Genomic DNA, 13,766 nt, shown 5'->3' with positions numbered 1-13,766 from the left:
GAGGGGTTTCCTGTCCTGCTGCTGGTGAATGGAGAGCATTTGAATCAAATCAGTCATGGCAGGAGGAGCCTGCTTGATTTAACTAGGGCACTGCTCTTAACCCTGTAGGAATCCGAGTGCGCTTGTATCTGTAGTTAAACATTACTGGAGAGTCTGCCAAGAACACTGCTTCTCACACTGGAGCTGGAAGGTGAATTTGAAAGGAAGTGAAAGAAATGCGTAATTTATGTGAAGCCCCCCCCCCCCCAACATCTTTCTCTCTCTTTATCTTCTCAGTGATAAGGCTAACCCCCCCCCCCCCCCCCCCCCCCCAACACCCTGCAAGCAACTGCTAAACACATAATACTAACTGGAGGTCTGAGAGACTGCATTTAATATAGATAAGTCCTTACTGAAGAGAAAATGAAGTACAATACATAGCTAAGTACTGGTGATCTACACACCCAATGCACTGTAGACAACTTGAAAGCCAGCAAATACAAAACAGGATGGAGAACTAAGTATTGAGAATCTGTGAGCCACCCAATTCAATACAGAGCTCTGTAGTTGGATCTGAGATCCAGTGAATTCAGTGCAGTAATCAAACCCAGTATCAGCGATCTGAGAACCATGTATACAGCAGTAACTGAAAGAGAACTGTAAGCTTGCAAAAGCAACACGTATTGAAAATTCTGTACTGGGGACATGAGAGATGACAATTTCATTACTGTACAGTATATAAACTTTAAACCCACACATTCAATGTATGTGAGAGGGGAAGAACCTGGAGGAAAAGTCACAATTAATATACGATCGAAGATAATTACCATTACTCTGATCATTTAACTGATAACCGGTAACTGGAAAAGCCTTTATCCTGCAGTGTAACCCTCTCAGTCCTGAAATAGTTTTGTCAAGTGGAAGACTGCAAAATGAAGTTATGTAATTAAAAAAGGAGTCTCTAGTTGGCCTTTACTGAACTTTTTAAATCAATTTTCACCAGGTTACTGAAATGAAAAATATTCAGTTTGTGTTTCTTGGGAACTATGCGTCCATTAAGTACTACAACTCAATGCCGCTAAATTTAGAAATACTAAATTCAATGACAAATGTTGACTAGAATGTCTTTCACATTGCAAAACTGAAGTCACAGAGAAAGACAACATTTGTTTAATAGACTATGGATACAGATCCAGTTTAACCCTTTCAGTCCTGGCAGGACCTCAAGGTTCCGTCTCATTGTTAGGATGCCTGAAATCCCGTGCCTTTTCATAACATAATATATACAAAAGGGCTTCAAAACAATAATCAGAATAGTAAGAAGGGTGAAGTGAGCACTAGCCAATACCACAGTGGCTGAATTGTAAACACATACAAGCTCTTCTGTGGTTGGAGACAGCTTATCAAGGGCTCTGCAGCACTGGCAGGCTGACCCCATCCTGACATTCTGCTGCTTTCTTTTCATTGCTTCATTTCACACACTGTTAGGCAGTCCAAGGAGGTGAGGGTCACCCTCGGAGCAATCCTTTACATCTGTTAGGGGAAGGGAGGGAAGGAGAGATGGAAAGAAGGAGGAAAGCACATTCCAGAGCACAGGAAAGTCCCCAGGCCTCCCTTGAAGAGCTATTTATGATCCCATTCCAGTGCTTTGTTTGTCACAACAAAAACCTCATGAGGGGTGGGAGCCAGGCTGACCTGTTACCAGATTCACAGAAATAACTGACATGTGCTGTGCACGGTCTAATGAGCGGCAGGGGCAAGCCTTACAGTCAGAATGTTCTTATCCAAATCAGGAAGGCGAGGGTACATTATCATATTTCTGAAGATACAAGATGTATCAGCACAATTGAAAACTCTCAATAACTTACGCTTCTGAAGTGGTTCGTAAGGGTTTCGATTGTTCTCTCACTGCTTTGTTTTACTGGTTTGAGTGCCATTACTAATCAGACTCATACTAAATGACCATGTATTGCGTATTGCCTGCATCTCTTTTCTATAGCATTGCACTTGCCCTTATAAACATTTCCGGCAGTAAATCTGCAGGAATAATTTGTAGTTTCCCCATGCTATACTATGCATGTACCATAGTTTACCATTTTTAATATGTTGGCCTTTACAATGCTTTCTTATGCTCTACCATGCTTTCACTGTGATTTCGAAATATATATGTGTTTATTTATTTTGTGTAAAGTGTACTTTAGAACAGAACAACCTGACAAAACATCACATTCTTGATGGAGGAAATCTTGTGTAGTATGGTACATCTTTGTCGTGACTAATGATGTATATATATATATATATATATATATATATATATATATATACAGACGTGCTCAAATTTGTTGGTACCCTTACAGCTCATTGAAATAATGCTTCATTCCTCCTGAAAAGTGATGAAATTAAAAGCTATTTTATCATGTATACTTGCATGCCTTTGGTATGTCACAGAATAAAGCAAAGAAGCTGTGAAAATAGATGAATTATTGCTTATTCTACAAAGATATTCTAAAATGGCCTGGACACATTTGTTGGTACCCCTTAGAAAAGATCATAAATAATTGGATTATAGTGATATTTCAAACTAATTAGTTTCTTTAATTAGCATCACACATGTCTCCAATCTTGTAATCAGTCATTCAGCCTATTTAAATGGAGAAAAGTAGTCACTGTGCTGTTTGGTATCATTGTGTGCACCACACTGAACATGGACCAGAGAAAGCAAAGGAGAGAGTTGTCTGAGGAGATCAGAAAGAAAATAATAGACAAGCACGGTAAAGGTAAAGGCTACAAGACCATCTCCAAGCAGCTTGATGTTCCTGTGACAACAGTTGCAAATATTATTAAGTTTAAGGTCCATGGAACTGTAGCCAACCTCCCTGGGCGCGGCCGCAAGAGGAAAATCGACCCCAGATTGAACAGAAGGATAGTGCGAATGGTAGAAAAAAAACCAAGGATAACTGCCAAAGAGATACAAGCTGAACTCCAAAGGTGAAGGTACGTCAGTTTCTGATCGCACCATCCGTCACTTTTTGAGCGAAAGTGCGCTCCATGGAAGAAGACCCAGGAGGACTCCATGGAAGAAAACCCATAAAAAAACATAAAAAAGCCAGACTGGAATTTGCTAAAATGCATATTGACAAGTCACAATCCTTCTGGGAGAATGTCCTTTGGACAGATGAGTCAAAACTGGAGCTTTTTGGCAAGTCACATCAGCTCTATGTTCACAGATGAAAAAATGAAGCTTTCAAAGAAAAGAACACCATACCTACAGTGAAACATGGAGGAGGCTCGGTTATGTTTTGGAGCTGCTTTGCTGCGCCTGGCACAGGGTGCCTTGAATCTGTGCAGGGCACAATGAAATCTCAAGACTATCAAGGCATTCTGGAGCAAAACGTACTGCCCAGTGTCAGAAAGCTCTGTCTCAGTCGCAGGTCATGGGTCCTCCAACAGGATAATGACCCAAAACACACAGCTAAAAGCACCCAAGAATGGATAAGAACAAAACATTGGACTATTCTGAAATGGCCTTCTATGATCCTGATCTGAATCCTATCAAACATCTATGGAAAGAGCTGAGACTTGCAGTCTGGAGAAGGCACCCATCAAACCTGAGACAGCTGGAGCAGTTTGCTCAGGAAGAGTGGGCCAAACTACCTGTTAACAGGTGCAGAAGTCTCATTGAGAGCTACAGAAAATGTTTGATTGCAGTGATTGCCTCTAAAGGTTGTGCAACAAAATATTAGGTTAGCGGTCCCATCATTTTTGTCCATGCCATTTTCATTTGTTTTATTATTTACAATATTATGTTGAATAAAAAATCAAAAGCAAAGTCTGATTTCTATTAAATATGGAATAAACAATGGTGGATGCCAATTACTTTTGTCAGTTTCAAGTTATTTCAGAGAAAATTGTGCATTCTTCGTTTTTTGTGGAGGGGTACCAACAAATTTGAGCACGTCTGTATATACAGAATATATATATATATATATATATTGTAACCGACCGGCACTCACTCGGGTTCGTGCCCCTTTAAAATTACGACCCAGGAACACAGGAATGGAGTTTCCAGCGCTGTCGCGCTATTATTTTAATAAACACAAAAATAAAACAAATACAAAATAAACACCTAGCTCCTCTTGGAGCGCTTACTACACAGGTATTTCCCTGACTAACTGGCAGGACGGCTAAGCAGTTTACCTGACACACAACAAACCGGTTTAACACAATACTTACTATTAGGACTGCTCGGAAACAGAGCACGTCTTCTGTCTCCTTCTACTCAGCAGCCCCGCACAGCGGAGCTGCACGTCTTAAATACCCTGCACCTGACATTAATTTACAATATCTATCAGGTGCGGGTGATAATTAAACAATAAACAATTAGCAAAATAATAAAACAATTAACCAAAATGTGCATACGCACATGTTTTCTTCAGGGAGGACACTAACCCCCTCCCTGCTGTGTTACAATATATATATATATATATATATATATATATATATATATATATATATATATATATATATACAGTACTGTGCAAAAGTTTAAGGCAGGTGTGAAAAAATGCTGTAAAGTAAGAATGCTTTCAGAAATAGACATGTTAATAGTTTATATTTATCAATTAACAAAATGCAAAGTGAGTGAACAGAAGAAAAATCTACATCAAATCAATATTTGGTGTGACCACCCTTACCATCAAAACAGCATCAATTCTTCTTGGTACACTTGCACACAGTTTTTGAAGGAACTCGGCAGGTAGGTTGGCCCAAACATCTTGAAGAACTAACCACAGTTCTTCTGCTATAGCAGATCAGGGCTCTGTGGGGGCCATACCATCACTTCCAGGACTCCTTGTTCTTCTTTACGCTGAAGATAGTTCTTAATAATAATTTCGCTGTATGTTTGGGGTCGTTGTCATGCTGCAGAATAAATTTGGGGCCAATCAGATGCCTCCCTGATGGTATTGCATGATGGATAAGTATCTGCCTGTACTTCTCAGCATTGAGGAGACCATTAATTCTGACCAAATCCCAAAATCCATTTGCAGAAATGCAGCCCAAAACTTGCAAGGAACCTCCACCATGCTTCACTGTTGCCTGCAGACACTCATTCGTGTACCGCTCTCCAGCCCTTCGGTGAACAAACTGCCTTCTGCTACAGCCAAATATTTCAAATTTTGACTCATCAGTCCAGAGCACCTGCTGCCATTTTTCTGCACCCCAGTTCCTGTGTTTTCGTGCATAGTTGAGTCGCTTGGCCTTGTTTCCACGTCGGAGGTATGGCTTTTTGGCCGCAAGTCTTCCATGAAGGCCACTTCTGACCAGACTTCTCCGGACAGTAGATGGGTGTACCAGGGTCCCACTGTTTTCTGCCAATTCTGAGCTGATGGCACTGCTGGACATCTTCCGATTGCGAAGGGAACTAAGCATGATGTGTCTTTCATCTGCTGCAGTAAGTTTCCTTGGCCGACCACTGCGTCTACGGTCCTCAACATTGCCCGTTTCTTTGTGCTTCTTCAAAAGAGCTTGGACAGCACATCTGGAAACCCCTGTCTGCCTTGAAATTTCTGCCTGGGAGAGACTTTGCTGATGCAGTATAACTACCTTGTGTCTTGTTGCTGTGCTCAGTCTTGCCATGGTGTATGACATTTGACTGTAAACTGTCTTCAGCAACCTCACCTTGTTAGCTGAGTTTGGCTGTTCCTCACCCAGTTATTCCTCCTACACAGCTGTTTCTGTTTCAGTTAATGATTGTGTTTCAACCTACATATTGAATTGATGATCATTAGCGCCTGTTTGGTATAATTGTTAATCATACACCTGACTATATGCCTACAAAATCCCTGACTTTGTGCAAGTGTACCTAGAAGAATTGATGCTGTTTTGAAGGCAAAGGGTGGTCACACCAAATATGGATTTGATTTAGATTTTTCTTCTGTTCACTCACTTTGCATTTAGTTAATTGATAAATATAATCTATTAACATGTCTATTTTTGAAAGCATTCTTACTTTACAGCATTTTTTCACACCTGCCTAAAACTTTTGCACAGTATTGTGTATATATATATATATATATATATATATATATATATATATATATATATGTATGTGTATATATATATACACATACATATATATATATATATATATATATATATATATATATATATATATATATATATATATACACATACATATATATATATATATATATATTTGTAGATGGTAACAGTGGACTTCAACTTCAGGAATGGCTCAAACTTCTCTGCAGACTTATTCCTCCCCACTGCATACAGTCAGAGCTTGACTGTCCCCTACCGTCAGTTCAAGGTAGTGCTTTACGACGGCACACATCCTTTGCGCTTTAGAAAAACTTACGTTAATTAACAGAACACAGTACTTGCTATACATAGTATCTTGAATGCTATATGTGAATACAAAACAATAGCGCTGATTTATACACCTGCTTTATTATATACCTGCTTTATGTATCCGTTTGTTTTATTGTGTACCTCTTAACAAGTGTTTTCATCGTTTTGAAAAAAAAAAAAAAATAGTAATTTTACTGTTTGGAATAAAAGACTTAGAAAATCAGCCCTCGTATGTTCTTCTCGTATAACTGTCGTGTTTGAACCGCAGAGGATAGGAGCTTGGACGTCAAGGCCAGCTGAAAGCGAATTCACCAATTGAATTTATGGATTTGTAGTTTTTATTTCCACTCTGACTCATTCATTAAAACACAATTTCTGACTCGAGAGGACTCTATCTCCCAGAGTACTTCAGTGACTTCCTCTTGTAAAGGATGGGCCGTTTGTGCTTTCTTTGACTGGAAATTCGGTAAGGTAGTAATATTCAATATTGTTTCTAACAGAAACACGTTTTATTTATGAATGTATAAAAAGACAAACAACGCAACCAAACATAATGGTAAAAATTATAATTCAGTCGTATCGGTTTATGTGAGGTACTAGCGTACCGCAATATGAAAAACATATACATTTACTGTATGGGCTATTTGTTGATGTTAAAGCAAAGATTGTAATCGAGTTTGAAAGAACAGGTTTAAACTAGTCACAGCTCTTCGGAGGTTACACATTTGTGGTGCTTTACTAACACAAACACCACTTTACATGAACTTGTGTCTCTTAGCTTTTCATACAAAATGTAAATAAATTCCGATTTGAATGAAACAGACGACGTTTTGGCAAGTGTTAAACACAGATGCTATCAAGGCAGATGTTAATTCCAGTATTTTATTTTGTTTACTTCTGCTAATACTGTAGCTGTACAAAAACATTCCTGATATATTCTATAACTAGCCATTTCCCTTTTTCTAAACTAAGGCCAATATATTTTTTTTCTTCAGCACTGATGTTAAATTACTTGCAGTAATCTTTTGGCTGTTTCTTACTAGCAGCAGTAGGATTTGTACTGGTAATTGCAGGGGTGTGAGTTGTGGGATGGTGCATGGATCCTTATCAATGCTGTATTGCAGGGATGTGAGTGGCCGGGATGGTGCATAGCTTCCTGATCCACACCCTGTGCCCGGGCAGCGCTGGTTCTGCCTCAGTGTGCAGGGTTCTGTACTCGCGGGCCTTCTACTCCGAGCCCCTGGTTCAGCTCCCTGCTGGGCTGGTCCCAGGCGCAGAGAGGCTGCTGCAGAAGGAACAGGTGGCAGTGGTGGCCAGGTGAGCAGACAGCGCTCCGAGGCGAGCTGGAGCTGTGGCTTTCCCTTTCCTTGCACACATGTGGCCATAGATCAGACATTATAAATAACAGACAGCAGTGTGCAAATGTATTAGAACACCCCATTGCTTCTGTTGTTTTGATTTGTTGTGCATATGAAATCAAACCACTGGAACTGAAAATTGTCAAAATAGTACATATTATTTTAATTTAACCTTTAATTTTACCAGGAAGTCACTTGAGATAAAAAAAAATCTAAAGCTTTTAAAAGTAAGTCAGCAAAAAACATTGTCACAATCACATATCAGACAGAAACACATCACCCAGTTAAAAAAGATTACATCATCAAAGCCCTTATCAGCAAGCTCACAAAAAGCATAAAGCATTGTATAAAATAGGAACAGCCTTGTGTTCAACGATGCACACTTGAAATCATGCAGAGATACCAAGGTACTGAATTTGAGTTCTTTCTGAGCAATCTACATAAAGCTAAAACCAATTTCGCTATGTACCTTAGGGACACAAAATAGAAGAATAACAGAGACCTGACTTTCTAAGCACATTGTTTTGGGGCAGGGTGCAGAGTAAGAACGCCACGAGACCTAAAAAAAAAAAAAATCTTTCAAAAAGAAAAAAAGCAGTGCTCTTCCGCTCACAGCCAGGCAGCCTGCCTAATGTTACATGAGGAAAGGTGGTCCAGGACAAGTGCTAATCATGCTCTGTGAAACCAACCAATAAAGATCTTCTCCCAGGCAGGTGAAGTCGGCATGCACTCTGTCCCGTCAAGCAGCAGGGAAGCACTCCCCCGAATCCTGCCCCCCTCCTTCAGATGAGGCGGCAGCCGTGCAGGAGGCTGACTGTGGGATGTTCCGACTGGGGGCGGGAGAGCCCTTCCAGGGGGAGAAGACGGTGCTGTGGCTGGGAGTGCTGTCCCTGGGGTTCAGCCTAGTCTGCGAGCCCCACGAGAACCTCCTGCTGGCCGAGAGCAGCCTGCGCACCCTCACCCAGCACTGCCTGGACCACCTGCGCCTCCTGGGGCCCCCCGGCACTGACGTCCTGCTCAAGGCAGACCGCATAGAAGCGCTGCTCGACAGGTTCCTGCCACATGGACAGCTGCTCTTTGCCAACCACCGCTTCATCCACAGCCTGGACAAGGAGCTTGCTGCCTCCATGGCTAAGTGAGACAGCCCAGAAGCAGGGAGGAATGCTGTTGAGTAACTGCTTGTGAAATGTTTCCCTGCCCGTTGTTAATATGTTTAGAAATGCAGTCCAGGTGCCACACTGGAAGGTGGTGTTCAGATACTGCCTGATTTTGTGCGTGTTAACTGTAAACTTGTCTAACCCAAAAGTCACTGCGACGCCTGAAGCCAGTACGGTTAGCAGTGGGATTATTCCTCAATCAAGTTGGGGCATTGCTTGTGACGGAATTGTACTACTCACTACCCACTCTGACGTGGGAATGATCTCTTGTCTCCATCTGTGTATTTAAGTGCTGCAGTTAACTCTGGGGCTTTCATAGCATCCTTCCTTCTTTGTGCTTGTATGTAAATAAGTCTGGTCAGAACAGACAGCATGTGATTGGAACATCTGCCTGATACCCAGTCCAGCACTTATGTTACCTGATGTGACTGCCTTGTAAGGAGGGCTGACCAAGGGCAAAATCCATTACTGTGACCAGGCCTTTTATTAGGATTTCTTCTAGGCACCTATTCACTTCTTGTAGGTCACATATGCTAATTTCTGCAACACCATGAGAGTGAATATGACCTACAGCACTGGAAGTGATTAGGTACCTGAAAGCAGCAGCATTGTTGATTCTATAGCATACCAGAATCTTCATAATATATATAAAAAAAAAAGATCAAGAACCAAGAATTCTGTAATGCAAGAAAGGTAACGTTGCTTTAGTGCCAATAAGTGGTAAGAACGTGGATTTTAATAAAGCCTTGGTTAACACTCATTTAAACATGGCTGTGATAGAAAAGAGCTGTCAGTCTTGTGAAAAATGGATGCACATGAAAAAAATGTAAGTGTTAATTAGTGTCAGTCATGTCAATATGCCCCCGGGTCCTGATACACTGAATACATTCTAATAAAGACTGATAAAGAATATCAGCACAATTGGATTGGTGGTTCTCTGGGTGTATGTAAAAATGTAAGTATGAATTTAATGCTGCATTCACGCATGGTTCATTTAGTTTGAAACAATGCATCAATGTGCTTGCTGTTCACACTTATCTGCGAGCAAAGGGACCAATTTCGTTTGGATTTTATTTCAGGACAGAGTCAGTTGTTCACAATGCAGTTTTTAAGTGAACTCAGTTCATTTATATGGTTTGAACTGTATGTTTACAATATCCTGCAAGGCACATTGAAAGATGGCAGCTATTAATGCAGTTCTCTGGTTTTTAAAATAGCATGTTTTAGATTATTACATATTGCTGATAAAATGCACTGGGGGAACACTTCACTAATTTAATTAATACATCTATTGAATGCCTACAGTAGGAGAATAATGCAGTTTACGCAATTCTGCACGGTTCTTCTACTGTCAGCATTAAACAAAGTAATTTAAGAAAAGACTGAATATATTTTACTATTTTATTTATTTTTATTTTGTAGTCGCCAATTGTTTTTATTATTTTCTCCCCAATTTGGAATAGCAGATTATTTTTAGACTCAGCTCACTGCTGCCACCCCTGCGCTGACTCGGAGGGCGAAGACGAACACGCTGTCCTCCGAAGTGTGTGCCGTCAGCCGACTGCTTCTTCCCGCAGGCACCCGGCCAGACTACAGGGGTTGCTGGTGCGCAGTAAACCGTGGATATCCTGGCCGACCTAAACCCTCTGAACGTACCCAGTGTGAACACATCCTAAAATCCTGGTTCAGTCCCTTTGCAGAATCCTCGCTTCATTACACTGTGCTCCTGCACCCGTTCAAAGTACCAGATTCTTTGAAATAAAAAATAAAACAACTTTCTGCCTTCTGTTATCACCCACTCACCTCACAGGCTTACCTGTGGTGCTTCTTAATCTTTCCAGAGACGACACCTTTCGAAATGTTTCGCCTTTCACCAAATCCAGGCTTTTAAGACTGTCTAACTGTCTGTCTTGCACCTGGTTTTGTTAATAGCCAGGAGGCTGAGATCTCCAGTGGGCTCGTTCATAATGTTGCTTTGTTCTCCCTTGTTTTAGACGGGTAGGTGTCGGCCCTTGAGCGTCATAGTCACAGACAAATTGGCCCCCTATGCTTATTATAACATAATTCAAGGTAAAAGATCAAGGACAAGCATTTAGTAAACTGTAACCACTTATTTTATTGTAACAAAAAGCAAAATACAGTAATTTCTAGTAATTTAAAAATAATCATCAAAAAAACAAACAAACATGTTTAATTGAAAGTATTTGTTCATGAAAAATGTATTGGAACCCCTGCTATTTTGTGTGTCCTCCTTTTGCTTTTATTACGGCTTTCAGACATTTATGATCATTCTTAACCAGTGTGTTACATTGGGCCCATTTTGCCTTGCACATTTCCTTCAGCTCAGGCAGATTGGATACACAATGCTTGGATGCAGCTTTTTTTTCCCAATCAATCCAAAGTATTTCTATTGGATTGAGATCTGGTGATTGCGACGGCTATTCCAGAACTTTTACTGTATATCCGTCACCTTCCAGAAGTATTAAATTAAATCAGAATATGATTGGAGACTAAAATGGTGTGGAGCCTACAGCAATCAGTGCTGCCTCATGTCCTTTTATGTCAAGTTTCCTCAGAGTGCGAGAGGAAAGTTTGGCTGTGGGAAGGGCTCCCCCTGGTGTAAATTATGTCATTTTGTCTTGTGAATAAAACAGTGACTAGTGACACAAGTCTGCAACATATCCGAGGGGTTACCTTGTTTGAATTGAGGATATTTAATAATGACTGCGTTGCAACATGTATCTGCTGAATGTATTTTCTAGCAGTGTTCTCCATCAAGTCCAAAATAATAGAAGGGTTTTATTGTTCTTTCTCTCCCTCTCTTCATCTCTCTTTGGGGTTGATGTAAGTATAGGCGCAGCGCAATGAGTGCATTGGCCTATTTAGTGGCCACACTTGCAGAGTTAGGAGTACAGAGAGCAGTAGTCTCTGTATGACATTTGTGGAGCATGAAAATACATACCCAAAAAAATGTCAGAGGAAGGGCAGCAAAGTCCTCTTGGCACAAGGAAAAGAAAAACGTTTTCTGAGAAGGAGCTCAGAGTCCTTACGACTGAGGTCACTCAGCATGAAACTGAGTTTAGAAAAGCCTCAGGTAACATCAGTTATGTTAGTATCCTTAGGAAATGATATGTGTTGGCCTGCCCTTTTTAGCATAACATCCAGAAATGTGCCTAGCACTCTGGAAATGATGGATTGGGCTGTCCCTCCAGACATGCCAACTGTGCTGATAGGAACCAGAGGCTAAGTAGTGCTGAGAACACAGCACTGTCACATGTGCAGGGATAGCGTTCCCTAGATTGACTGGGGTCTAGCTCATCCCTCAATTCAGCTATTAGGTCTAGGATGACCTGCAGAGTGAGATGATAACGCTTTAGCACCGCATCCTCCGGCATCCCAAACAAAGTAACTCTGAGATTGAATATGCAGGGTCTTCTTTGCCTTGCCCTTCTCCTCCAAACATGTTCCTGTCTCTACTCAACAAGTGTCGCTGCATCAGGAAGTGTACCACAGCAGCCATCCTGAAGCCAGTGACAGGTCTCTGCAGAAGGTGTGTGTTTTTATACAGCTCTTAGTTACTCGCTTCTACAATGGTTTGCACCTTGTAAGAAGAGGTGCAATGTTGTTGGGGGGTCAGCAGTTGCCTAAGTGCAAGGCAAAATCCTTACATCGCCAGGTGATCACCATTCTTTACATACGCGATTTGCTGCAGCATTGTGGGGGGTTTGCACCCGCAAATCACTTTGCGCGTATCCTTACATCACCCCATTTATCTGATCTGTGATTTACATTTAATTGTTTTAATAAAACCCAGAAAAATAATAATTAGAAAAAGTGTAACAACTGTCCACTAGAGGACAATGGTTATCCACGAATACCCCGACCAGAAAAAAAAAAATACAAAAAAGGATCAGAAAAGGTAAGGGTTCCCAGACTGTGACACTAAAATGCTCACATTTCTTCGACTATGTCATGCGCTGTCTGATTATGTTTTTTCTTATTTTTTCTTGTTTAGGGTTAAATATTAATTATTGTTTACTTCATTTGAAATGTATAGCAAATCATATGCTTGGTCATATAATGGCATTTGAATTCCAGGCACAAAAATCCTGGATCATAAACATATTATTATCATAAACATGACAGATAATCAGGATTCCAGGGTAGAGCGATCATTAGCCCACATGTAGAAGCCTTCTAAAAACTAACCAGGATTGAATCTTGAAACTCACTTTCAACAACAACATGGCTCTTTAATGTGAACATTTCATTGGAAAGGGAGCGTTTTATGTTTTTTTTTTTTTTTTTTTTTGATACTCGGATAGCCAAGATTAATCAATCAATTATTTTTTAATCATTCAAAGCCCACAGGTGTGATTAATCAATGAAGCATTAAAAAATGTAAAAAACACATGTAAAAAATGTCTTTATACACAAGATGTCTTGGTTAGGTTTTAAGCAATAATAGCCTTATTACCCTCCTACGTGGGATATTAATTCTTAAGTATTACCTTATTTTCAAAATCCTCAGTTTTGTTCAGCACATTATTATAAACTACAGCTCTGGCCAAAAGTTTGTCATCATTCAGAATTTTAGGATTGAGACATAATTTCCGGTATTATTATTATTATTATTATTATTATTATTATTATTATTATTATTATTATTATTATTATTATTTATTTCTTAGCAGACGCCTTTATCCAGGGCGACTTACAATTGTAAGCAAATACATTTCAAGTATCACAAGCATGACGCTGCTATTCATTCTAATAGTACGAGCCGCTCGGGAGCAGCACACAAGCATGACGCTGCTATTCATTCTAATAGTATGAGCCGCTCGGGAGCAGCACACAAGCATGACGCTGCTATTCATTCTAATAGTATGAGCCGCTCGGG

General features: G+C 40.3%; 1 protein-coding gene across 3 annotated transcripts; it reads left to right on the top strand.

Annotated features, from left to right (window-relative positions):
* Positions 1-6,678: 6,678 nt before the first annotated feature.
* On the top strand, positions 6,679-9,781 carry LOC117420912 (AP-5 complex subunit sigma-1-like). 3 transcript variants are annotated; one of them, XM_059034683.1, is made up of 3 exons: positions 6,679-6,822; positions 7,476-7,668; positions 8,419-9,781. In XM_059034683.1, exons 2-3 carry the CDS (start codon positions 7,493-7,495, stop codon positions 8,846-8,848), a joined length of 606 nt encoding a protein of 201 aa, XP_058890666.1. In that variant the 5' UTR covers positions 6,679-6,822; positions 7,476-7,492; the 3' UTR covers positions 8,849-9,781. The 3 variants fall into 3 exon arrangements, with proteins under 3 accessions (XP_058890666.1, XP_033890551.1, XP_058890668.1); XM_034034660.3 differs by having other exon boundaries at positions 6,686-6,817; XM_059034685.1 differs by having other exon boundaries at positions 6,812-6,907.
* Positions 9,782-13,766: the final 3,985 nt, after the last annotated feature.

This window comes from Acipenser ruthenus, chromosome 1 (genome assembly GCF_902713425.1).
Source record: "Acipenser ruthenus chromosome 1, fAciRut3.2 maternal haplotype, whole genome shotgun sequence".
NCBI classification, from domain to species: domain Eukaryota; kingdom Metazoa; phylum Chordata; class Actinopteri; order Acipenseriformes; family Acipenseridae; genus Acipenser; species Acipenser ruthenus.
Note: the sequence above shows the minus strand (reverse complement) of the source record. Positions and strands in the feature narration are given on the sequence as shown.